This window comes from Chiloscyllium plagiosum, unplaced genomic scaffold (genome assembly GCF_037043375.1).
Source record: "Chiloscyllium plagiosum isolate Xiang-an unplaced genomic scaffold, Cpla_swu_hap1 HiC_scaffold_32, whole genome shotgun sequence".
Taxonomy (NCBI): domain Eukaryota; kingdom Metazoa; phylum Chordata; class Chondrichthyes; order Orectolobiformes; family Hemiscylliidae; genus Chiloscyllium; species Chiloscyllium plagiosum.
In genome coordinates this window covers 6,087,885-6,115,086 of record NW_028270170.1, presented here as the reverse complement: position 1 = coordinate 6,115,086, position 27,202 = coordinate 6,087,885, and the positions used below count along the sequence as shown (strand labels likewise).

Below are 27,202 nucleotides of genomic sequence, written 5' to 3'. Positions count from 1 at the left end.
GCAGCAACTGTTGATATAGATGGCAACTGTGTACCACCTCAATGCAGGATCAGCTTCACACTAAGTACTTGCTTATAGTATCAAATTTGTTAATTGATCCAGATTTTATCTGGCTGATCAAAAAGTGTATGTATAGAACTAAAGAAAACATTTTTAAGTATTCATTGTTTTCCCCCAAAATGTTAATTTGTATAAACCATTAACGCATCAGAGCTGAATGGTATTTTTTAAAAATATTTATGAAGAGAGGAAAGTGCCCATTTTCTCTCCATAACTCTGATATTCCTAGCAGAGTAGATAAGCAGCTTTGAATCTGCAAAAAGCACCAATCTCTGTTCTTAGCCTTTAGCTTACCTCAGAATCCGTTTAGGTCAATTCCCCACAAGGGCTTTCAAAGAGGCAGGCCAGTTAGTGTCTAAATATTAAATACTTCAAATTGAGAACCACAGTGCACAATGCCTGTTATTAATATATTGTATTTTCTTTATTCTAATTATGAGTAAAGATTACAGTAAACTATTGAAGGCTTATTCATCTCTCAGATTATCAACTCTGCCTTAAGTCCTCTTGAATGTAGGTCAGTGCTGTGCCTAGTAGTTAATCGAACAACATAATTGCTTTAATGCTAAGTCACATGAATTTTTCTAGTATTCTGAATGGCAATGTTTAAGTTTTCATTTAGATCTATATAGGTCATGATTAGAAGATGTGATATTATTTTCAAAAACGTTTGTAAATTTATTCATAGTTTTTCTCTAATGTCAAAATGTAGTACCATCTTATAACCCCAACAGGAAGTTGATTTAAAATTAGTTTTTAATTTCAAGTATAAATTGGGACAACCTGCATTTATAACATGGTAAAACCTCCCAAGGCACATCCCAGGAGTGTGTTCAAAGTAGGTTTGATCACCCATTAGGAGACATTAGGTTAAATGTTTAGTAAGGAGGTAAGTTTTAAGTAGAGTTTTAAAGGGGCTAAGAGGTTTAGAGAGAAAATTCCAAAGTTTTGGACTTTGACATCTGAAGCCACATTCACCTAGGGCGGAGTGATTAAAACCAAGGATGCTCAAAAGACCAGAGTTAGAGGAATCTGAAGAAATAGGAGCAGACATAACTGGGGAGTGTTGCCAAACAAAGAGAGCTCGGAGTGCAGATGCATAGTTCCTTGAAAGTGGAGTTGCAGGAAGACAGTGGTGAAGAAAGTGTATGCCTTCATTGGTCAGAACATTGAGTATAGGAGTTGGGATATTATTTTATGGTTGTACAAGACATTGGTGTGGCCACCTTTTAGAATACTATGTACAATTCTGGTCACTCTATAGGAAAGGTGTTGTTAAACCTGAGATGGTGCAGAAAAGATTTACAAGGATGTTGCCAGGACTGGGGTGTTTGAGCTATGGGGGAGGTGGATCAGGCTGGAGCTTATTTTACTGCAGTGTTGGAGACTGACACATGACATTATAGAGGTTTATAAAATCATGAGGGGCATGAATAGGGTGAATAGCCAAAGTCTTTTTCCTAGGGTGGAGCAGTCCAAAACAAGAGGGTATAGGTGAGAGGGAAAAGATTTAAAAGGGATCTGAAGGGTAAATTTTTCATGTAGAGGGTAGTGCTTGTATAGAATGGGCTGCCAGAGGAAGTGGTGGAGGCTAGTACAATTACAACATTTAAAAAACATCTGGATAGGTATATGAATAGGAGGGGTTTAGTGGGATATGGGCCAAATGCTGGCAAATGGGACTAGATCAGATTGGAATGTCTGGTCAATGTGGATGAATTGGACTAAAGGGTCTGGTTCTGTGCTTTATGATGCTATCTATGAGCCTGCTGCACCTTCAATACGATTGCAGCTGATGTTTTATCTCATTCCACTTTCCCAATTTCCAACCCATCTGTTTCCCTGAAAAACCAAAAAATTAATCTTTCAGCCTGATGTGGTTGCCATTTGAGTTTCTACAACGGTCTGTGAGAAAAGATTCCAAATATTCACAGCTCTCAGCTTTAAATGATCAATCCCTTTTGAAGCTGGAGGAGACTGTAAAGATAATGATGCATTTGGCCATGGACAAATTTGAAAAGACAAAATTAAAATTCAGATTTCTCAGACTGTAACATAGCTGCAAAGCATTTCACGACATGTGGGATACATCTCAAATTCTGCAATCTGATAAAGTAAAAGCATTCTTAACCAAGTTCTGCAGTTTTACTTAAATCCTTTCAACCATCTTTGATCATCTATTTCAATATCTGAACAAACGTCTTGGGGAAAAACAAACTTGCATTTATGTAGTGCCAAAGCACTTTACAGCCAATGGAGTAATGTTTAATATATATATATTTTATCCTTTCAAATGTACTTTTACTTCACCAATGCAAAACTCACTAATTCTTTGTTACAAACAACTTGTGTTTATATGTGCTTAGCTCTGCCTGAAATTTACAGTACTGTCTGATCTGTTAGAACTGTATTCTGCAACCGGGGCTTTGGAATCCCTGCTATTCAAAAATCTACCAGGGAGTCCCTTTGTTATGGCTAATAATCAAGGTTCCACTCTAAATAGGAAGTCGTTATGATTGTGTCCTTTTCCAACAATAAGGAGAACTTGTATTTGTTCCAACTGGAAATCATCTGTTTTCTGTTTTCTCCTCAGGTATATTTAACAGTTCTGAAACATGGAGACTCTACAACGCTAGATACAATGTTAAAGGTAAGTGGCTGCTTCTATACCTAAAATGTTATCCAAGTTTTATAATTAGTTTTCTCTTTTAGCATTTTAGTATAGCTGTAAACAGAAAAAAGATAGTGATGACAAGTCGCAGTTTTCTCCAAAGCAATACAGAGCTGGAAGATCCCTCTTAGGATTCACCTTTTATGCTGAGCTAATTAACCTTAATCAGATCAGCATTAGAAACAGCCAGCAGTGCCTGAAGTGCCTAAGAGGAGTATTGACGATGGTTTAGGTCACTGATCACTGTCCAGTGGTTCTCACTGGAAGGTTAGGATATATTTTTAATCTCCCTGTTCAGTGCTTTTGTGATACACTATTGGAGCAGATGGGACTTGATCCTGGGTCACAACCTGTAATGGAGTTGATGTTTTAAACAAAGGAAGGAAGTTTGGAATGATCTTTTGAAGTTAAAATGTTTTCAGTGAATTTTTAGTTCTAGGATTCATTTAAAGTTTTGTGTGGCCTTGTAGAAAAGGTGAAATGGTGTCCCTTTTTAACTTTCGGTTGTGGCTCTTGTTGAATTTGTCTAGCTATAAGTTTTCATTCCAAAGTTTTCCTGCAGAATCTGGTCACTTACAGCCTAGCTGCCGTCTTATTGAGACTGCCTAACTGATTAGATTAGATTAGATTAGATTACTTACAGTGTGGAAACAGGCCCTTAAGCCCAACAAGTCCACACCGCCCCGTCGAAGCGCAACCCACCCATACCCCTACATTTACCCCTTACCTAACACTACGGGCAATTTAGCATGGCCAATTCACCTGACCTGCACATCTTTGGACTGTGGGAGGAAACCGGAGCACCCGGAGGAAACCCACGCAGACACGGGGAGAACATGCAAACTCCACACAGTCAGTTGCCTCAGGCGGGAATTGAACCCGGGTCTCTGGCGCTGTGAGGCAGCAGTGCTAACCACTGTGCCACCGTGCCGCCCACAACTGCTGGGAATAGATTGTAACTGAAGTAGTTAAGGCCACTGTGTTTGCTTTATCACATAAATATCAGAGGTCGTTGTGATGTAAAATTCCATTGCTGCAAAAGCCTTCACCACATGTTGTTAATAACCACTCTGTATAATTATAAAATAAATTAGGACTTAAAGTGATTGGCTTACACAGCACAGAAATATACCCTTTGGTTCAACTTGCCTGCGCCAACCAAACATCCCAATCTGGCCTAGTCTCATGTGCCAGCATTTGGCATACATCCCTGTAAGCCCTTCCTATTCATATATGCACCCAGGGACCTCTTAAATGTTGTAATTGTATCCACCTCCACCACTTCCTCTAGAAGCTCATTCCATACAGACACCACCCTCTGCGTTAAATAGTTATCCCTCCTGCCATTTTTAAATCTTTCCCCGCTCTGCTTAAACTAATGCCCTCTAGTTTTTTTTACTCCCCCATTCTAGGAAAAAGACCTTGGCTATTCGCCCTATCCATGCCCCTTGTGATTTTATAAACCTCTATGAGGTCATCTCTCAGACATAATTAGTATTTCCAAAGACATTTCCTGAAAGTGGACTTTTCAGCTTCCATCCTGAAAGATATACAAAGAAAGACTTTGTAGAGATTCTCAATGAAATAGAAGAGCTCAATGCTAATTCTGAATTGGAAATTGAAATTCACTGATCAAATAACATCAAGACCACAGTCATGGATCATATATTTTACAGGTACAGAAGTACGACAAACTTTTTGACCATCGCATGCATGGTTCCATTTTATATAAATGGTTGGAAAAATGTGTTGCTGGAAAAGCGCAGCAGGTCAGGCAGCATCCAAGGAGCAGGAGAATCGATATTTCGGGCATGTGCCCTTCAGGAATGAGGAAAGTGTGCCAAGCAGGCTAAGATAAAAGGTAGGGAGGAGGGACTTGGGGGAGGGGCATTGAAAATGCAATAGGTGGAAGGAGATTAAGGTGAGGTTGATAGGCCGAAGTGGGGGTGGGTGCGGAGAGGTCAGGAAGAAGATTGCAGGTTTGGAAGGTGGTGCTGAGTTCGAGGTTGAGACTGAGACAAGGTGGGGGGAGGGGAAATGAGGAAAATGGAGAAATCTAAGTTCATCCCCTTTCCAACGCCCCTCCTCCCTACCTTTTATCTTAGCCTGCTTGACACACTTTCCTCATTCCTGAAGAAGGGCTCATACCCGAAACGTCGATTCTCCTGCTCCTTGGATGCTGCTTGACCTGCTGCGCTTTTCCAGCAACACATTTTCAGCTCTGATCTCCAGCATCTGCAGTCCTCACTTTCTCCTAGTTCATTTTTAAAGCGTTTGGTGTTTGCACATGCTCCATGCAAAATTGCTACATGTTTTCTGACTGCCTGACGGTATACAGGGTTATAGTGCCACCCATAGGACAGGGTTGTTATTACAGAGTGCCTGTGCAGCTCAAATGATCAAACTTTGACAGACACACCATATGTATGGTGTGTGGAGAAGGGTGGCATAAGGGGAGATCAATCAGAATTTGTAGAGAGAAAAGTTAGAATTCTGGAAGAATCCTTCAGGAAGAAAAATGCTTTTGTTATTGTATTCTGTACTGCAAAATATCTTTCATGGCCTCAATGTCTAATGAAGATGAGCTTGTGTTTATAAACTATTTGTCAAGTTCTTAGGAACTCTTCCAATCCGTCACGATGTTTTGATGTACAGTTGCTATTTTATAGTAGAATCTGATCTGTGCAGTACAATTGCCCATAAACAGCAGTGAGATAAATGGCCCTATGTGTTTTAATGTTTTTTATTGAGTGATAAATATTGGCTGTTCCATTCGAAAGATTTCTCCTCCTTTCTTTTTGAAGTATTGTCATTGTCCATTTCAGGTTGGCCATGTCTAATGTTTAATTTGTAAGATGGGGCCTTCAAAAGTGAATGGCTCTCTCAGCAGGTCACAAGTATTAACCTGTATTTTATGTTCAATTCTGGAATAGAGTTTGAACTCACAAGGTTTTGATTAATTTATAATGTTGCCCTGAACCAAGACTGGCATTAAATAAGCCATTGTGAATTTTAGAATCATGACCAACCAAAATTGTTATCACTGATGCTTGGTGTGAGCCGAGGACTGAGTACCTCACCTCAAAAAAAAGCCTCGAGCTTCCATCAGTTAGTATGGTGAGATAAGTAAACTGATCATTTTTTCTACTTGAACATGGAAAGTTAAGAGATGATGTGATGGGAGTAATCAAGATGGAGATTCAGTAAACTAAATCAGAAAGAGCTATATCCACTGTTTGGTGAATCGGTAACTAGAAGGCATAATAATGTCATCAAAAGAACAAAGGAAGAAGTCAGAGGAAATTTTCTTGCTCAAAAGATTATTAGTGCATAGATTTGATATGAGAAATAGTGATAGATACATAATATATAATAGTTTTCAAAGGAAAGTGGGTAAATACTTGAAAAAGGAAAATTTAATAAAGTGAGTGGTAAGGTCAGGCAATTGACATTAGAGATGGCTATTTGAGAATTGAGACAGTTGCAGTGTGCAAAATAGCCACAACCTGGGTCGTACAATCAGTGATTCTAAATTTCAGTATCTTGGATGGTGATTATAGAGGATAAATTTGAAAATGAGGTGGAAATTCAAAAATCTCATGTTGGTTCTTGGTCATGTTGAAGATGACTGCGTGAACAAAAATCCATTTGGTGACAGGAAATTGCATAGAATGTAATTAAATGCATGTTTTTAAAGGCTATTTAGGCTGATCAAACTCCCTTCCTTTTTACAGCTACATAATCAAGCAGATCTACAAGAAGAGAAGGTCCGAATTGAAAGGTTATTGGGTGCTATCTCTCACCCTGACCTCATTCAGAAGGTTTTGACCTTTGCTATGTCGGTATGTTACTTCTTACTATCCACCACATGATTGCCCAGGTTACTTCCATTGCAGTTTCCTGTTGTGCATTTAATTGCAAGTCAGACTAAAGTGCACAATGGAAAGGTCACAGGAAGATCTTCATCTCTCCCCTACCTGCATGCGTTTCTGTCAAATGAAATTCACTTGCTTAAGACGACCCTTCAGGACTTCATTGTGTAACTTGTAACAACTTCCCACAAATACCGTCATATCTGAAAACAAATACCTTCACAGTTAGTACTTCCTTCACTGGACTGTGTGCTAGTCTTATTTTATGACTATCTCCAGTACTTAATATTCATTTTAAAGTGAAAATTTTAATTTTAATTCACGTGTTATCTTTTGGCAGTTCAAGGATTGTTTTTATATCTTTAGAAATGAATTAATCGATTTGTAGTGCCTGATCCTTTTGTTGCTTTTCCTTCATTCTCTCAATCAGCTCAGCAGAATTTCTGCCGCAAGCATAACGAATGTTTCATTTGAACTTTACTGTGATGTGGCACTGATACAAGGGGATTTACCCATCCATAAAGTTTAATTAGTAAACCATCATTAATTCCTGTCCTTCCTCTTTCCGTTTTTCTATATGGATCTCAAACTGCACACTTCTTTCATAGAGGACATCACTGTACATAGACACTTCTCCAACCTCTATCCCACTTTTTATTTGCAGAATCATTACATCAAGTTCCAAAAGAACAAGTATGGCACCACAGACAATACAAGATCTAGTCCTGATTTGAGCCACTCATGAAACCACCTACAACCATCGTTGTTTGTTATTTAACCAATTGTTGGGTGTAAAGTCAAGTTTATCAACGCTTTAACTAAGAAATGCTCATGGCTACTTGTAAATGAAAATGGTGAAAAGAACTAAACTTATATTAGCATTCCTCTTCCCACCTTTCAAACTAGTGCATACCAACTTTGAGAAAAGGGCTTAGTTTATGGATGCTAGCAGTGGTTAGCATAGCTGACGACTTAAACTTTTCCCCATCATGGTCCCCCCTTCTGTCCCACCTACTAAGCAGCAGGAAGTTTCTAACATCTTATTGATATGGGTCCTTAAGAATGAAAACTCAAGATCAGAAATTAGTGCTAATTGCAAATACTACTTTGATAATATACAGTTATATTGCTGATGTAATTTCACTTGAACTTTATCATAGTTGTTAATATTAAGCTTGAAACACCCCCAATAATCTAGCATCAGGAAATATTCTGTTAAATTTAAACTTAAAAGTTACCAGTTGGTTTCTGTGCTGCATTTCTCTGAGCACATACTAAGCTGAAGTGCCCCATGGAAGGTTCAGTCCTGCCATTGTTGAGGAATATTTTTGAACTTATTTAGAGAAATGTGTTGGTTTCAGACTCCCTTTTCAGGATGTTTAGGAGTAGAAAATAACCCAAGCTTCCAAATCCACCAAAAACTTCCCTTATAATAACTGTCAGACCCATGTCTGTGCCATTTCCCCTGATGCGCACTCTTCTAACTGGCTGGTCTGCTCAGGGGCCTAAACCACAGGTTTTCTGTCACTCTTTTTCCCTGCAGGATCTGCTCACCACCAGCTGGGAGGGCGCGACATTCTCAGCCACGGTATTCTCCATGAATGAACCACCGAGATGAGATGATCCACTAACAGGAGATGCGCTTATAGGGGGTGTGAGCAGACTACGCTTTGAAAAGAGTAAATCAAAGAAAAAAGTGTTGTTGGAAACTTGACTGATGCAATAACCTTCAAATTTGTGTTTTACTTTCTTAGTTACATTAGTATAAACATGCTGGAAAAACTTTACTGTACATGGTACATTCTGTTCTTTTCATTAAGCTGGACTTCAGTGGGATTTATAGTCTGTTTTCATTTGCAGCTGTATTGTGCAAAAATAAAATGCCCTAGAGATTTAGCCCTTGTTTGCCATATTAACAGCTTAAATAGTGGGTTTTAAGTTAAGGTAGATCAGTTAACTATAGCTTCCTGCCCCTGGTAAATGGTAATGGATTCTTCTGCCCAGTGCAGTCAGTGCACAAACTAGAACAACTGAGACCACTGCCCTGCTGCATGAGCTTACCTGCCCTTACTGCTGTTGCTTGAAAATTATATTTGATTTTATGCTTATCTTTGCATGCACAGAGACTTAGTGGATGTATATGTGTAGATTTATATCTGTAATGTATTGAAGTCGCGTTTGTTATCACGTTTTACCTGACATTTTCACTATTACTTTTCATCACTAATATAAAGCATCATTATCTTGAAACAATTTAATAGGCAATGTTGCTTGTACACCAATGGTTTTGCATATAGTGCCTGGATCTCCCTTGTTCCCCTACCTGTAATACTTTCCCATTTGCACCTTGCTAATTGGATCCCTATTGCTCTTAAAAGGTGTAGCCTCCAAATTTTCATGGATTTGCATCTACTTACATTTCCTGCCAACTTGTTCATTTATAAACTTTGAAACCCACGTTTATAGTGCATTTGCCTTACCCAAGCCAGTTTCCTACAGAATATTTGACTTCTCTAAGGTGATTAAATTATTTCTATACGTCCTAGTTTAATTATCCACTGCAACCTGAACCCTGCTTGATCCAAGGTCTGATTGCGTAAATGCAAGCCACTGAAGACTGACAAGGTTTGAATTGGTAGTTATGGACCTGACGACTTTGATAAGATTGAAGGCTGTAGAAATCCTTACTTAGGTGGAATTACAGATACTTTGCAGAAGAATAAGCCATTTTGCCCAAATGATCTATTTGTCATTTAAGCTCCATGCAAGCCTACCTCCTTTTAGCTAATTCTATCAATATAACCTACTATTTCTTTCTACCTCATGTTTGTCTAGTTTTCCCTTAAATGCATCTATACTATTCGCCTCCACTACTTCCCACAGTCTTTTTCCTTTTTACATCTACAGGATTTTGAAAACTAAGTGAAGTGTTACCTAACCCACTTCAAATCTTTTGTTTTAACTTGGGTGATGTTCAGCATGTGGGTAAAGCTACTGGTTTTTCTTAATTGTTGCAGAGAAATATTCAGAATTTCAGATACCGAAAGCAATTCTAAGCAATAACAGTGGAATTTGAACTGATTTTACATTGTCAAGTACTGGTCCTGATTATGGGGATTAGCAAAATCTTGCATATTATGTTCTTTCTTCACAGAAACTAAAAACATAGCAGAATTCAAACCCCAAGGAATTGGTTTTACAAAAGGTCTTGAACATTGTATAAGAAAGTTAAACATTTCTTGCCTTGAACCAGAGGTTCTGTCTTTGTTCTTCTACTTTTAAGCTAAGTGCTGGTTGAGTCAGAGAGGAAAGCTGGGAGACAATCAGCATGAAGGCAACTATCATTCATTCTTTGCTCCCCCTTTCTCGAACACCACCTCCCTGACCACATAAAAAACAAATTCTCGTCTTCATGCAATATGTCCTAACTTTTATTCTTTATAGCTACCAGACAGATGGACAAGTTTAATCACGTGTCCTGTGTTTCATGTTTATTTCTGATCCTGAAAATTATGAAGTAAAATTGGAAGTCAATGCACCCTGATACTTGGTGGTTAACGCACTGTCAAACCATGTGAAGGAGATCTAGTTAACGAGCCCTGTTTGTATGTTGTTTGGCTCATTTTCAGGAAAAGCAGCTTTGAGGGACCAGAGTCCTCCAAGATAGGGAAGACGAATGAAATGGGAAAACCACTTGTGTTACCCACTTTTTCCCTTTCTGGTGACGCTGGCTGCTGCCGTAGTGTGTATTGCTGCAAAGTCTGTAGATATCGGCTGAATACCATCAGCAATGATATCCCACTACAACTGAACGAACCGCCACCAATTATTGTCTAGACAGGGACAAGTGGCTCACTGGATAAGGTTACACCAGTCTGCTGTAGGTTATGAGGACCATACCTCAGCAAAAGTCATTACCTTTAGTGAAGGAATTGAAAAAATGAAGAGGTGTTTAAGCCTATAAGCTATAAATACATTGTTTGGTTTCATTTCTGCATACAGTGCTTTAGCCTTCGTGGAACTGATGCACAGCAAAGGAAGAAAAATGTTTGCAAAAATAAAAAGATTTTTTTTGTGTTAACCACAGTGCTTTTGTTGTTCTTGTAGGAAGAGGTTCGTCCCCAGGACACGGTTTTTGTACTCGGTGGCGTATCAGGTGGAAGTTTAATGGGTAGGAAAGCTGCCTGGAAATTTGTAAAAGATAACTGGGAAGAACTGTACAATCGCTATCAAGGAGGCTTTTTAATAGCACGATTAATCAAGGTAAACACAGAAAATGTTCTCAACTGCCCTGAGTCCATTATGCCTTTACTTTCAATTCAAGGACTCAATATTGCTTCCTTCAGCAGGAATATCTAGCTATTCAAACCACTTCACAATGATGAGTCGAGTACTTAATGTGATTGAATTGGCCTCATAGAGAAGGATAACTAAAATGATGTCCTGCCACATCCAAGTATGGCAGTTTGATAGTTATCATGTTCCATTCCTGAACTATTATAAATCTATATGCAGCATTATTCTACTTTTCTTTCTGCTGCAAGTGTCCTATAATAAGAGCTGTGAAACATAGCTGAAATGTAGATTCCCAAATTGAGCTTGCTGCAGATTATTGGAATACTTGTGTTTCCATTCATGGTATTATTGAACTGTCTGCCAAGATAGTCTTGAGCAGAAAAGGAACAGAAAAATCTGGAATTTCATCAACTCGGATGGAACAGGGAATTCAAGATGTCTTTTACAAGGATTTCTCAAGTTCTTTGGTCATGATTTCAAGGAATGTTTTTTTTAAAAGCTCCATCAAAATAATTTAATATTACAATGCAATAACCTACAGACTCCCAAGATTAAAAAGAAAACTCAAAGAATATCTGAACAGACAGACAGCATGATGGGTTATTTTGCTCACCTTCAGGGAGCAAGTCCCCTAGCAGGTTACCCAAGCATGAAAATTATCTTCTGTCTGAGAATTCATGGAATTCAGGTTGGAATCCTCCTCCAGCTTGCACCCTTTCTTAGCCCCTGCGACTGCTTCCGTAGTTGCATTGAACTGATTTAGGTTTATTGTCACATGTACTCACATGAGTACAATGAAAAGTTTACAAGTCCCAACTTACGGCGCCAACTTAGGAACAAAGGTATCTTGATACAAAGCAGAAAAATAAATCAAAGTTTAAAAAGTTAAACCTTACAGTCTGTCTTACTAAAAAGTAGAAAAACAAAGAAACACAGTTAACACTGATTGAGTTGAGCATGGATCTAGATTCATATAGTACCTGCAAATAGCTAGCATTCCAAATGTTCTTTGAAGCAGAAAATAAAGCAATGTACTGAGGCACTTAATACAGTTTAAGGAAAGGGAATGTTGTTTGCAGATGGATCAGAGTTTGCTTATGGGTAAGTTCCTGGGGATGATGGACATTGAAAAGGTGTTTGGGTAGGTTGGGCCAGAATTGCTGAAGGCACTGCTTACTTTTGATGGAGCAAAGTGCAGGGATCAATGCAGATCAGACCCCACAGACTATGGAGGAAGTTACAAAAATAGCAACAGCCAGCACAATTGGAAGACTCTTTAGGTTAAGTCAATGATTTTTAATTTAATTTAGAAATAGGAGTCCAACACAAGCATGGCAGGTCAAACATTTTTGATGCCTTTTACCCATTCCATCCAATCCAATAAGCCATGTATGCCACTGGTGGTCAGGAATTTATCAATCTCTGTCTTAAACATACTAAAAGACTGAACATCTTAGCCCACTGTAATAGAGAATTCTAAAGGTTCACAACCTTCTGAGTAAAACGTTTCTCCTCATCTCAGACCCAAGTAGCATCTCCCTTTTTTTTAATTGTACTCCTTATTTTTCGACTTCCCAACCAGGGGAAACTTCTTACTTGCATCTACCCTGTCTAACCCTTTTAAGTACTCTACAAGCTTCAATAAGATTACCTCTCATTCTTCGAAACTCTAGAAAATACAGACTCAGTTTGCCCAATCTCTCTCCATACGACAGTGCCACCACCCCATAAACAAGTTTGGTGAGTATTTGCACTCCGTTGATAGCGATAATATGTTTCATGAGATAGACACCAAATTGCACACACTACTCCAGGTTCAGTTTAACCAAGTTCCTATACAACTGAAGCAAGACTTAACTACTCCTGTGCTCAAATCCTCTTGTGTTAAAGGCTAATATTCCATTAACCTTTCTAATAGCTTACTGCATCTGCATGTTAGCCTGCAGTGATTTTTCAACAAGGATATCTTGGTCCCTTTGTACATCTGCAGTTTCCAACTACCTCTTATTTAAGAATTACTCTGCACATCTGTTTCTCCTACTAAAGTGTAAAACCTTACATTTTATACATTATATCCCAACGGCTGTATTTTTGTCCATTCACCAAGCCTGTAGAAATCCTCCTGAAGCTTTTTGTAGGTTCTTCACAACATAATTCCTCTTAACTTGGTATCATCCCAAATTTGGAAGTAATGTATTTTGATCCCCACTTCCAAATCATTCATATACTGAACAGCTGGGGCCCAAATGCTGATCCTTACGGTAAAGATGTTGTGAAACTTGAAAGGGTTCAAAAAAGATTTACAAGGATGTTGCCAGCGTTGGAGGATTTGAACTATAGGGAGAGGCTGAACAAGCTGGGGCTGTTTTCCCTTAAGCGTCGGAGGCTGAGGGGTGACCTTATAGAGGTTTACAAAATTATGAGGGGCAGGGAAAGGGTAAATAGGCAAAGTCTTTTCCCTGGGGTTGGGGAGTCCAGAACTAGAGGGCATAGGTTTAGGGTGAGAGGTGACAGATATAAAAGAGACCTAAGGGGCAACTTTTTCACCCAGAGGGTGGTACGTGTGTGGAATGAGCTGCCAGAGGAAGTGGTAGAGGCTGGTACAATTGCAACATTTTAAAAGGCATTTGGATGGGTATATAAATAGGAAGGGTTTGGAGAGATATGGGCCCGGGTGTTGGCAGGTTGAACTAGATTGGGTTGGGATATCTGGTCGGCATGGTCTGCTTCCATGCTTTACATCTCTGACTCTACTCCATTCATCACAGCCAGCCAATGCAAGAATGACCTATTTATTTCTACTGTTTTATGTCTGTTGACCAGTCGTTAATACATGCCAGTACTCTTACTTCCTATTCTGTGTGCTTTAATTTTTCTAATCTTCCTGTGGTGGAAAATTATTAAAACCATATCCTATGAAAAAATATTTTTAAAGAGACATAGATGGATAGGATATGGTGTGGATGATGACATTTAGAATTTATTTTCATTTGAGTTTTGATTTTAGATGAACAGTCAAGCAGTATACTGCCCCGTAGAGTTGAGAGTCTTAAAATCATAGAACCACATTGACCCATCAAGTCCACACCGACCCTCCAAAGAGCATTCCACCCAGACCCACCCTGTCTCTGTAACCTGCATTTCACATGGCTAACCCACCGAGCCCGCACAATCCTGAACACCATGGGCAAGTTAGCATTGCTAATTCACCCAACCTGCATGCCTTTGAACTGTGGGAGAAAACCGGCGCACACAGAGGAAAGCAACGCAGACACGATGAGAATGTGCAAACTCCACACAGTCACCCAAGCATGGAATCAAACCTGGGTCCCTGGCACCGTGAGGTAGCACTGCTAACCACTGAGCTACCATGTTGCCCTGATGGAGAGATTTTACTGGGGTCTCCATTATCTCCAGGGAATATACTGCAATTGGGCAACACATCAAAAGAAACCTAGGAGCACTCCTAAACAATGAGCTGCATTTGTAAAGCAAAATTGACGAGCAACAAATAGGAGCAAATTACTGCAGATGCTGTAATCTACTGAAGACCACAAATGCTGGAGATCACAAGGGGTCAGACAGCATCTGTGGAGACAGAGCAAGCTAATGTTTCAATTCTATCTGACTGTTCGTCAGTGTCTTTGTGAAGAGTCATCTAGACTCAATGTTAGCTTGCTCGCGCTCTCTGCATGGATGCTGTCTGACCCGCTGTGATCTCCAGCATTTCTTGACAAGGAGAAACATCACAAGGCACTTCGCAGATGTGTATTCTTAAAGTACTGAATCAAAATAAGATATTAGGTGTTGTAACCACAAGCTTTGTCAAAGTGATAGGCTTTAAGGAGATTCTGAAAATAGAGAAGAAAGGTTTAAAGAAGGATTTCTAGGGAGCAGTCAAAGGCACAGCTGTCAATGGAAGCAGGTAAAATGGGGGCATGAGCAAAGGGTAAGAGATGTAGCAACTAAGTGTTCTTGGATGAACATTACAAAAAAGTGAGATGGTGCTTAATATGCTGCAATCAGATCTGATAATTGTGTGGTGATTATGCTATACCTGAGGGAATAAAGATGGCAACTATACCATCTTCCTGGATAAGAGACAGTTAAATCTTTTGTTAGTAACAAGAGTATCAAAGGTAGAGGTGAGGGAGTGGTTGAGAAAGGATTGTCGTGTACAGCAGCTAAACTGGTGATGTTTGCAAGTAACTCTAATTGACGATTAGTAAACATAAAGCTAAGCGGGGGTGCGTTCTCCTTTCTTTCTGAAGTCAATGATCAGTTCTTTTGTTTTGCTGACATTGAGAGAGAGGTTGTTATCTTGTGCCAAGACACCAAGCCCTCCATCTCCTTTCCGTTTTCTGACTCATTGTTTGATATTTGTCCTACTACAGTGGTATCATCAGCAAACTTGGCATTTGTTTGGATTTTGGCTACACAGTTGTGGGTGTATAGGGAGTACTGTCGGGGGCTGAGAACACATCCTTGGGGGCTCTTGAGGATTATTGGAGGAGCTGCAGGCTTCACCTTGATGTGATAGTCTGTTATAGTGATGTTGGCCGAGAGATTGAAGTTGGCTTGGAAGCTCCCCTACTCTCCTTCAAATTGTGACACAGGATTTTGCGTGTCAGTATGAAAGTGCAGTACTGTGTTAGCATTGTACTAGAGCATCAGCTTAGATATTATGTTTAAGTCTTTAGAATAGTAATTGAAGCCACAGTCTCTTGAGTTTAGAGTGCTGCTAACTAAGCCATGGCTAACACTACCCTATCTCCAGAAGACTACTCAGAAGAATTCCCCTATTAAGTTATTCTGGTAGTTGTAAGGTTGTACCACTTTTAATAAAATGAAGATTAGATTTTTGCATTACATCCAGAGTATAAAAGACCAAAATTAATATCTCTACTAAATATTGATTCTTTTTTCTTGAATAGAAAGATATTTTGTCATCTATTTACTGACTGATCTTTTACCTCTCAAATTTAGCTAACAGTCGAAGGTTTTGCTGGTGACAAGATGGCTGCTGACATAAAGGTAAAAGTAAATTCTCAATTATTTACATGTAATTTTTTTTTCAGTTTTTAGGCTTAGCTGTAAATGTTCCACAATTCCAGTACCATTAATGTTCACCAGCTTTGTGCCAGTTTCATCATTCTCAAATGTAGAATTTTTGGTGGGGAAAGAGGAATGAAATGGAAAAGTTAGTTGCATACCATTACAGTAACAGTTTGTTACCATCATACCTGTTTTCCTACTGTGAGTTTGACGACAGTATGCCATCGTTTTAGGTGTCTCCTCTTCATTCCAAGGCAAAACCAGGGCATTGCTGACTGACCTGGCTTTAGCAACTTAGAGAATGCTCATGCCTGCCAGTATCACTCTGAAGTACAAAGTGATCCATTGGTGAATCATGGATGGATCCCCAAGCAATGGATTTGAAATCCCCAGGGTGGGGTTGGGGGAGCCCTTGGAACTACATCAGTTGTGTAATGGGGGAAACTCTGAGACCATGCCTGTATTAGCAGGCAAATAGCCAGGAAGCTACATTGTTGTTTGTAGGCAACATGCAGGATTGTTTCAATATTTTCCATGGGATCCAAGACTGTATGCCAATGAGTGTGCAGATCTGCCATTTGTAAACCACCTTATTTAAAAGAAACTGACCTGAAGAGGGATGAGAAATGGCTTGGGAGAAGGACTTATACAGTTTAGGTGTTTCTGCTTCCATCCAGTAACTGCAGGTGATTGTGAAGGATTAATTGGGTGAAGAGGGTGTGGTGTACAGATTTGCTATAATTTGATCAATGCTTTTGCTGCTATGAAGCATTAAAACATGCAGTTACTGTTCAATCATCGCAGCCTTGTGCAGTTTGCTATTTACTTTCATGTACTGAGAGTTCTAACCAGTTGTAAAACGGTGCAACTATCTCATTATCTTGTAATGGAATTAATTGTCTCAACTGAAGGAGAATTACTGAGACTGGAAAGTGATTAATGGTTCCATCAATTGCTTATTGATTTTTTTTTCAGAGTTTCCCACAGGCAGTTTTCATGAAATGTTTCTCTTGCTGCTGTAAAATTTTGTTGAGAAAACCTTTAGTGTAAAATCTACTTTTAAAATGACTCAGCAGCTGACCAGAGTTGTCTAAATTTCTGAGCACAATGTGCAAATAGTTCAATTCGTGTGAGAGGCTGACCAGACTGCAGAAAGTTGTGTTGTCGCTGACCATTATACTAACTCTGATTATGCTCCATTCATGTTTTGGTTGTTAGTATATACATTTTTTTTTACTGGATACTAATACCCTTGATCCAGCAGGTTTCAATAAGCTACGTGGGGGTCAAATATTTTAAGTCTCACTGTAAATGTGTTTAAATGATTATGAACAGCACCTGATCGCTGCTACACTCAAACCAAAGAATAGAAGTGCAGGAATAGGATATACCATAAATGATACTTCTCAAGTTGCAAAGTGAAAAGCTAGGGCTTTCTTTTAAGCAAGGAAACATTTGGTGGAGCTGCCATCAGTTATCAGTGTGCACTAAAATGTATCACCTGCAACATAATTTTTGAAAATCATACATAATATATTATGTCCTAAGGATGTGGAATCCCTCAGTCGGGTCAATTTACTATCAATAACCAGAGTATATAGTTTTTCTGGAAATCCTCATTTTCTTTTCCTCTCTGCAAGCAAAGCCCTCATTTTGATTTGGCAATGTTGAGTTCCTTATCTTGGTCTTTCTGCTGAGAGAGCAGAATTGAGTAGAGGACAGGTCAATTTTTTTCAACACCATTTTAGAAAAGAAAGAACAAAAGTTGAAAAATCAAATGAAAACTGATGACTGTTTCTGTCCCACGTTCGACAATTGCAAATACTCTCAGCTATTTCTACTGTCTGCAGAACATTCAGAAATGAGAAGATTTGCAGACCCACCCTCCTAAGACAGTGTAGGTTCTCCATTTACATCACCCACTAACTTTGATCTAAACTAAAAATAACTCAGTGAGGTGTGATGGTGCTGAGCCATGATGGGATAGATTTTCCCAGTGCGATTGGATTGTTTGACTGCTTCAACTACAGATAGTTTAATCGAGGAGGAACAGGCACTTCGTTACTCACCCAAATATCAATCGTTTCAAATACCTCATATTGACAATGCTGTCTGAGAGATCTTGCAGCGAACTCATAGCTACATTTACTAGCACGGACAAGAGAGAGAAATTAACTAAATTTTTCTTCCTGTTTTAGCCATACCTAAAATGTTTATTTTAATTTTCGTATCACTTTTTTCCTTTCTAAATATAAGCAGTGGTGTGTTTACTTAGATCCTTTTTAATTTAAAAACGACCCACAGAAAATTCTTCAGGGTTAAACCAAAGGAATGTTTATCAGTGCTTTGAAAACAGAGGAATGGTTCAAGCTACATTGTTTTCCGTGTATCCAATAAAGAAAGAAGAGACGATCAAAGGTGATAGAATCATGAGGGGCATTGGTAGGGTGAACAGCCGAGGTCTTTTCCCCAGGGTAGGGGAGTCCAAAACTAGAGGGCATAGGTTTAAGATGAGAGGGGAAAGATTTAAAAGGGACCTGAGGGGTAACTTACATGCAGATGGTGGTGCGTGTATGAATTGAGCTGCCAGAGGAAGTAGTGGAGGCTAGTACAATTACAAGATTTAAAAGTCATCTGGATGGGTGCATGAATGGGAATGTTTAGAAGGTTAGGGCCAAATGCAGGCAAATGGGAATAGATTAATTTAGGCTTTCTGGTCGGCATGGATGAGTTAAACTGAAGGGTCTGTTTCTATGCTGTACATCTGTGATCTTGTATCAGAACTAGTTTATGTGAATTAGAAAGGCCAGTAAGGACGTTGCAGCTGAGGATCTTTCAGTTGATTATACACCAGTATCTTTTATAGGAGTTCAGTGCAGTTGACTTGTTGATGAAGGTGTCATAGTTGTAAGCGTGAAATTGGTTTACTTTGCAGGCGATCCACAGGTTTCTTTTCAGGATTCAGACTTTTGAGAGAAGAGGCAGGTATTTAGCGAAGCCTGGAGCTGGTTACCTTTCAGATGTTACTAACAGACTGACAACAGACAAAACTGTAAAGTTAAAGCTGAATGAAAGAAACCAATTTCAATCATACCATTTAAAAACAAAGTGCTAGAAAAACTTAATACATCAGAACTGAAGAGTTGTATCAAACTCTTAACATTAACTGTTGTTTGTATGTCCACACATGCTGCAAGACCTGCTGAGTTTCTTTGTCTTGTTCTAAATTTCCAGCATCCAAAGTATTTTGCTTTAATATCAGTTAGGGCATTGAGTTGAGACTTTCAGCAAGCAGTTTTGGATTTTTATGTCCTATTGTCAAAAACCATTGCTTTTTCTTTGCAGTGGACAATTGTGGAGTGATTGGCATTACATCAAATATTTGATTGTTTCGTTTGTTCAGAGCTGGCTGAGTTAAATGTCTGGTCTACTAGTCACTTGTGTTTACTTGGCTGAAATGTTAATGCAATGTAAGAAGCGTAACATTCCAATAGGTGATGAATTTGTTTTTGTCCTGTTAAATGCTAAGTGTTTCTGGAAGCAGTCAACTTCCTCATTCGATATTTGATAGCAGCCATTTTAAAATCTGACCTGAGTCCATTACACAAATAAACTAGAGTCATAGAGATGTACAGCATGGAAACACCCTTCGGTACAACCTGTCCATGCCGACCACATGCCAGCACCTGGTCCATATCCCTCCAAACCCTTCCTATTCATATACCCATCCAAATGCCTCTTAAATGTTGCAATTGTACTAGCATCCACCACTTCCTCTGGCAGCTCATTCCATACACGTACCGCTCTCTGCGTGAAAAAGTTGCCCCTTAGGTCTCTTTTATATCTTTCCCCACTCACCCTAAATCTACACCCTCTAGTTCTGGACTCCCCGACCCCAGGGAAAAGATTTTGTCTATTTATCCTATCCATGCCCCTCATAATTTTGTAAGCCTCTATAAGGTCACCCCTCAGCCTCCGACGCTCCAGGGAAAACAGCCACAGCCTGTTCAGCCTCTCCCTATAGCTCAAATCCTCCAACCCTGGCAACATCCTTGTAAATCTTTTCTGAACCCTTTCAAGTTTCACAACATCTTTCCGATAGGAAGGAGACCAGAATTGCATGCAATAGTCCAACAGTGGCCTAACCAGTGTCGTATACAGCTAGATAATATAGTTTCTTCTAAAAAAGAATTACAAGGTAGAATCTCTCTATTCCTGTCCTCTGGGAATTACAGTGCCAAAACACACATTATTGCAATTGAAAACTGGTGGTAAATTTGAAGCTCTTTCAAAAATTTGAGCGTTGGTGCTCTAAGATAAAAGCTACACTGTACCCATTTTGTGAACCACCAAGTGTTGGGCTCAGTACTGATTTAATTTTTCACCAGTGAAAATTGTCTTTGTTCAAGTTGATCTATCTTTTTCATCACCTTGTCTCTTGTATTTCAGAGCTTTTTTGAGACTCATCCTGCCCCTGCCGCAGAGCGGACCATCCAACAGTCATGTGAGAATGTCCTGCTGAACGGAGCCTGGCTAAAGCGTGATGCAGAAGCCATCCAGCAATTTTTGATGCAACGTAGAGGGGCACACCCCACAGTGTGATCAAAATACCCCATGAGCCACCATCACCCCACTGCCTTGCCATGGGGAGGGGAGTTTGAAAGTATATTTCACAGCCAGAGCCTGTCACCTATTAACTTTGGTTGAAAATGAATGTAGTTAATACCTCATTTTAATAAGAGAGAACAGAAAGCTACTGGCAGCTGATATGAAATGTGTTGTTTGGAGTGACTTGTGTGTACAGACAGTGACATGGCAAGATGCAGTCTTAATATGACATTGGATTGGTGACAACTTAGAACACTGAAGCAAGCCTGCTGGTTATATTGTGGTAATGTCATTCCTTCCCTCCTCTCTGGCCAAGGCCAGTTAATTCTTATTTAATTATTTCTAGGCCTCAGTTTAACCGTTGATGTCCTTCATAAAGAGGAAGAAACATCTCAGTAGCAGCCACATTGAATAAAAATAGGAGATATAAATAAGAAAAAAGTATTAGAGCTTTCATTTTTAAAAAAAAATGGGTTAGGGACCTTTATGAGAATAGGATGCATGATTTTTTTTTTTGGTGTGTATACCCGGGGCCATTTTCACTGTTAATTTGCAATTTAGCACATAAATTGTTTTAAAGAAAAGATATAACTTTAATACTTGAAAACAAGAGTTAAAGCCCCCTTACCTGGGAACACCACTAGAGAATAGCAACAAAAGTCAGTCCTGATTCCTGTGCTACGTGTATCCATATGTGAAAGCCTTAAAACTGATTCAAACTGGCATGTAACTGGGGGGAGGGGGGGATGGTGTTGGGGGTTGAGAGTGGGGAAAAAACGATGTAAATGGTAGACTTAACCTGAGAGTGGGAGAGCCAAGATGTACTAACCCTGCAAAATAAAGAGGAATGGACTGTACCTCATTTTAACATAAATCCAATATTTAGTGTGGCTTCAGTTCATTTGGAGAAGGTCATCGAACTAATTGTCAAACTGCTTCCCTGAAATACTCGTTGTGCTTTTTGTTTTAAGATACAGTTGGTGTTAATAAAAAAAAGAATTGTCAGTGATATGTCTCTTGCTTTTTCTGTGCATTGTGATATCAGATGGTGGTTATGTATTCAAAGTCTGGGTGTGAATAAAGCCAGGGTTTAATTTTAAGATTCAGATCATACTACACATCATGTGTAATATATTCTAATCCTTCGTTTCACTGTAGCCTGGACCAGTTACTAATCTGATCTATGGACTGAGGAAGGTATGGATGGCAGTTTGTTAATTATTTATATTGGAAAACATTTGTTTATTAATTTAATGCAGTTGTGGATCACTTCCAGTGTTTCTAGGATTATAATTGATGGGGAAGAATGCTGGATATTGGGTGGGGGCGGGGCGTGCGGTAGTGGGGGGAGGACGGTGAAAGACTTGTGTGTATCGAAAGCAACAGGATGAAGTTGGAAAGCTGTTTTGAAAATGAGCAAGTACATTGGATTCTTTACTTTATTAGTTAACACTTCATACAAAAATAGAGAGGATATCCTTGAATCCTATGTAAATCACTGTTCGGCCTTAGCTGGAGCATTTATGTTCAATTCTTTGCACAACACGTCTTCCTAAAATTGGACAGGAGATAGGTGAGGTTTACAAACATTATATCAGCAATGATAGATTACAGTTTCTCTGGAGAGAAAGACTGGAGAAGTGGGGATTTATGTTCTTAGAGCATAAGTGATTTGATAGAGGTGTTCAAAATCATGATGAGAATAAATAGAGGGGTTTCCAGTACAGAACATTGGTAACTAGAAAAGTCAGATTTAAGGCAAAAAGAGTCTATGGCAATGGGAAATATTTCCATTCCACAGCCAATTACGATGATTTGAAATGCATTGTCAAAAAGAATGATGGAAGAAGATGCATTAGCAGCTTTCCAAAGGGAATCGATTACATGCTTGAAGGAGCAATTTGCCAGATTATGGGCAAGCAAGACCATTTGGAAAGCTGTGTCAAAAATCTGGCACAGGTTGTGTACACTTAGGCATTTAGTTAATGGTGATATTCCACAGGATGGAAATAATTACAAGGGAACTGGCAGTATAGTGATGTTTCACCCATAGAGCCAAAACATACTTGTCTGCTGGCAATCTATTTGTTGATGCTCAGCCCCTTTCGACCTTACCTGGTCTCCATTAGCTTTGTATTTTATAAAAAGACAATTACCTTAGGCCTGAATTGGTAATCCTGGAATGGACTGTATTGTAGGGGTGTTGGCGGGCTCAGAACCAGTTGTGGAGACCCTCCAATGTCGAGCAGAGCACAAGAGGGAGGAAGTTGAACTCTTTTTATATTTAAGTCTTAATTTCAGCCTTAATATCTTCGAAAAGTCATAAGGTGCCAGAGCATGGTAACATTACACTTGTCACTGTGTATACAAATATACACACAAGTGACGAATCATTCCATTCAATTCAGTTGAATGCATCCCCTGAAGTACACCTACAGTTTATACCTTGCACTTTCTCTCTTGGTTCCTGCTGTATTCATCTTGAAGTTCATTTTCTGCTAAGACCTCAACTACCACTCCAGGATGAAAGAAAACAAATTTGCATGTATAGGGCATTCTCCACAACATGCAAACGACTTCACTTGTCAATTATATACTTCTGAAGGGCTGTCATTGTTGTAATGCACTTCCAAAGTCTCCAATTTTCATGCTGTACATCTCTATTGCTCTCTAACTCCATAATATGTTATTTTGGTGAATTACATAAACCTGCGGTTTGCTACACCTAGAATCATAAAGATGTACAACACAGAAACAGACCCTTTGGTCCAACTTGTCCATACCAACCAAAACTCAATTAATCTAGTCCCATTTGCCAGCATTTGGCCCTTATTCATCTATTCATGTTTCCATTTAGATGCCTTTTAAATGTTGTAATTGTACCAGCCTCCTCTTCCTCTGAAAGCTTATTCCATATGCACACAATCCTCTGCATGAAAAAGTTGCCCCTTAGGTCTCTCAAAATTTCTGGCCCCCTTCACTTTAAATCTGTGCCCTCTGGTTTGGACTCCCCAACAATGGGAGAAGACCTTGTCTAATTACCCTATCCATGCCCCTATCCATATGATTTTATAAATTTCTATAAGATCACCCCATAGCCTCCAATGCTCCAGGGAAAATAACCCCAGTCTATTCAGCTTCCCCCTATGACTCAAGCCCTCCAACCTTAGCAATATTCTTGTAAATCTTTTTTGAACCCTTTCAATTTTCACAATATCTTTCCTATAGCAGGGGGACCAGATTTGCGTGCACTATTCCAAAAGTGGCCTAACCAATGTCCACTACAGCCACAACATGACATCCCAGCTCCTATACTAGTGCACTGACCAATAAAGGCAGGTGTACCAGATGCCACCTTCACCCTGTGACTTCACTTTCAAGGAACTATAAACTTGCACCCTATGGTCTATCTTTGGCAACAATCCCCAGGACCTTAATCGTTAAACGTATAAACACTGCTCCACCAAAATGTAGCCTCACATTTCTCTAAATTAGACTCCATCTGCCACTCCTCGGCTCATCTGACCAATGTCCCATTGTATTCTGTGGTAGCCTTCTTCGTTGTCCACTATACTACCAATTTTGGTGTCATCTGCAAACTTAGTAATCATACCTCCTGTATTCACATCCGAATCATTTACACAAATGACAAAAAGTGGACCCAGTACTACTACTTGTGATACAGCACTGCTCACAAGCCTCCTGTCTGAAAAGTAACATTCTACCACCACCCTCCGTTACCTACTTTGGAGCCAAGGTTGGTATATTTAACATTGATCAGTGTCTAAAGAGATTTTTTTGACAGTAACCTGTCCAGTGCACTATGGTTACAATGGTGAATTAATGTGCTGACGTCTGCAAACTGCCTCTATTGCACACTGGCAACAATTATTAAGCTAACAAATCCATACTGATTTTCTCTTCCCTACCCTGGGTGCGGCCCTTGTTGATAATTGTTACACTCTCACCGAGATCAAATGTCACTACTCTTTTTCCGTAAATTTGCTGAACTATTGGGAAGCAGTTATGGAGGGAAATTTACAAGTCTTGTAAAAACAATCTGCGTCAGAATAGCCATGTCTGTTAAAGTGCTAGTCACAATGTCTCCTGTCATTGTTGTGATTAGCCTGACATACGATAGTATAGTACACAAAATGTCTGCGAGCATTCACAAAATGGTAGCCGTGTGCTCTTGTACCAATTTTATTTGCTCAATGGATAAACTTAAAAATTAACTGGGAGTGATCATATAGAATGCTGAAGTCTAATTCTGGTCAAGTATATAGTATTGCTACTTTAAGTTTGTGTTTTCATACATTCTGGTAACCAAGATGGCACTGGAGAATAATGACTTCGTACACGTCACTGTCCTCTTGTATTCTTAAACTTGAGAACATGTGACAGCAAAATCTAATTCTAAATACTAGCACAATGTAAAATTAATCATGAGATGAAGTAAAGGCCATTGTTCAAGATGTTCATAGTCATAGAGATGTACAGCATGGAAACAGACCCTTCGGTCCAACCCGTCCATGCCGACCAGATATCCCAACCCAATCTCGTCCCACCTGCCAGCACCCGGCCCATATCCTTCCAAACCTTTCCCATTCATATACCTATCCAAATGCCTCTTAAATGTTGCAATTGTACTGGCCTCCACTACTTCCTCTGGCAGCTCATTCCATACACGTACCACCCTCTGCGTGAAAAAGTTGCCCCTTCGGTCTCTTTTATATCTTTCCCCTCTCACCCTAAACCTGTAGTTAATTTCTGACAACTGTTTCTCCTTAAAAGCATAATGCACTGCAAATTGTCAAATTCATAAAACCAAATGGATTGATATATTAAATATACAATTCAATTTATTTGCTGCAATTAGGGGGAACTAGCCATTTGGATACAGAACTGGCTCAAAGGTAGTTTGTAGTTTGTACCCTGTAGTTCTGGACTCCCTGACCCCAGGGAAAAGACTTTGCCTATTTACCCTATCCATGCCCCTCATAATTTTGTAAACCTCTATAAGGTCACACCTCCGCCTCTGATCCTCCAGGGAAAACAGTTCCAGCCTGTTCAGCCTCTCCCTATTGCTCAAATCCTCCAACCCTGGCAACATCCTTGTAAATCTTTTCTGAACCCTTTCGAGTTTCACAACATCTTTCCGATAGGAAGGAGACCAGAATTGCACGCAGTATTCCAACAGTGGCCTAACCAATGTTGTGTATAGCCGCAACATGACCTCCCAACTCCTGTACTCAATACTCTGACCAATAACGGAAAGCATACCAAACACCGCCTTCACTATCCTAATCCAGCTGCGACTCCACTTTCAAGGAGCTATGAACCTGCACTCCAAGATCTCTTTGTTCAGCAACACTCCCTAGGACCTTACCATTAAGTGTATAAGTCCTGCTAAGATTTGCTTTCCCAAAATGCAGCACCTTGCATTTATCCGAATTAAACTCCATCTGCCACTTCTCATCCCATTGGCCCATCTGGTCCAGATCCTGTTGTAACCTGAGGTAACCCTCTTCGCTGTCCATTACACCTCCAATTTTGGTATCATCTGCAAACTTACTAACTGTACCTCTTATGCTCGCATCCAAATCATTTATGTAAATGACAAAAAGTAGAGGACCCAGCACCAATCCTTGTGGCACTCCACTGGTCACAGGTCTCCAGTCTGAAAAACAACCCTCCACCACCACCCTCTGTCTTCTACCTTTGAGCCAGTTCTGTATCCAAATGGCTAGTTCTCCCTAATTGCAGCAAATAAATTGAATTGTATATTTAATATATCAATCCATTTGGTTTTATGAATTTGACAATTTGCAGTGCATTATGCTTTTAAGGAGAAACAGTTGTCAGAAATTAACTTGATAGAATTCTTGCGTTCTTCCTTATACACACTGGTTGTCAAGATTAGATTACTTACAGTGTGGAAACAGGCCCTTCGGCCCAACAAGTCCACATCGCCCCGCCGAAGCGCAACCCACCCATATCCCTACCTTTACCCCTTATCTAACACTACGGGCAATTTAGCATAGCCAATTCACCTGGCCTGCACATCTTTGGACTGTGGGAGGAAACCGGAGCACCCAGAGAAAACCCACGCAGATACAGGGAGAATGTGCGAACTCCACACAGTCAGTCGCCTGAGGTGGGAATTGAACCCGGGTCTCTGGCGCTGTGAGGCAGCAGTGCTAACCACTGTGCCACCATGCCGCCCACAAAACTTGCTGTGTAGATTATAAAGGAACCTGTGGTAATGGTTAAACTTTAAACTTAATTCTTTCAGTAAGATTACTAACATTGCAAAAAAAAGTGAGAGTGAATGCCCATGGCATAAAACCAGTATTGCAAAATGAGGTTAGTTGATAAATCTTCTAATTTAATAAATGTTAATTCACTTCACTCTTGCCAGGGAAGCTGTTAAAAAGCACTAGCCGCGCTTCCAGAACTGGAGTCTGTTCATGGCTAGCTACCACCTTAGTGTATGGAGGTAGGTTATTTTGTAATGGGGTCATTGTAATTGAGCCCAGATCTACCCTTGTCTTACATTCCCTTCCAGTTAAAATTTCAACTGTTTAGTTAGGCCACAGGTAAAGTGCCAGGAATGATTCTGGTGCTCCATTATTGGAAA

The 27,202-nt window shown here is 39.7% G+C and overlaps 1 protein-coding gene across 1 annotated transcript in view; it reads left to right on the top strand.

Moving 5' to 3' along the window:
• The window catches only part of npepps (aminopeptidase puromycin sensitive), a 233,198-nt gene extending 211,627 nt beyond the window's left edge, over positions 1 to 21,571 (top strand). The window contains exons 19-23 of the mRNA XM_043674808.2: positions 2,654 to 2,710; positions 6,466 to 6,573; positions 10,711 to 10,866; positions 15,886 to 15,933; positions 20,404 to 21,571. Coding sequence (XP_043530743.1) covers positions 2,654 to 2,710; positions 6,466 to 6,573; positions 10,711 to 10,866; positions 15,886 to 15,933; positions 20,404 to 20,556 — 522 coding nt within the window. The 3' untranslated portion in view covers positions 20,557 to 21,571. The remainder of the gene's footprint in view (positions 1 to 2,653; positions 2,711 to 6,465; positions 6,574 to 10,710; positions 10,867 to 15,885; positions 15,934 to 20,403) is intronic.
• The last annotated feature ends 5,631 nt before the right edge of the window (positions 21,572 to 27,202 follow it).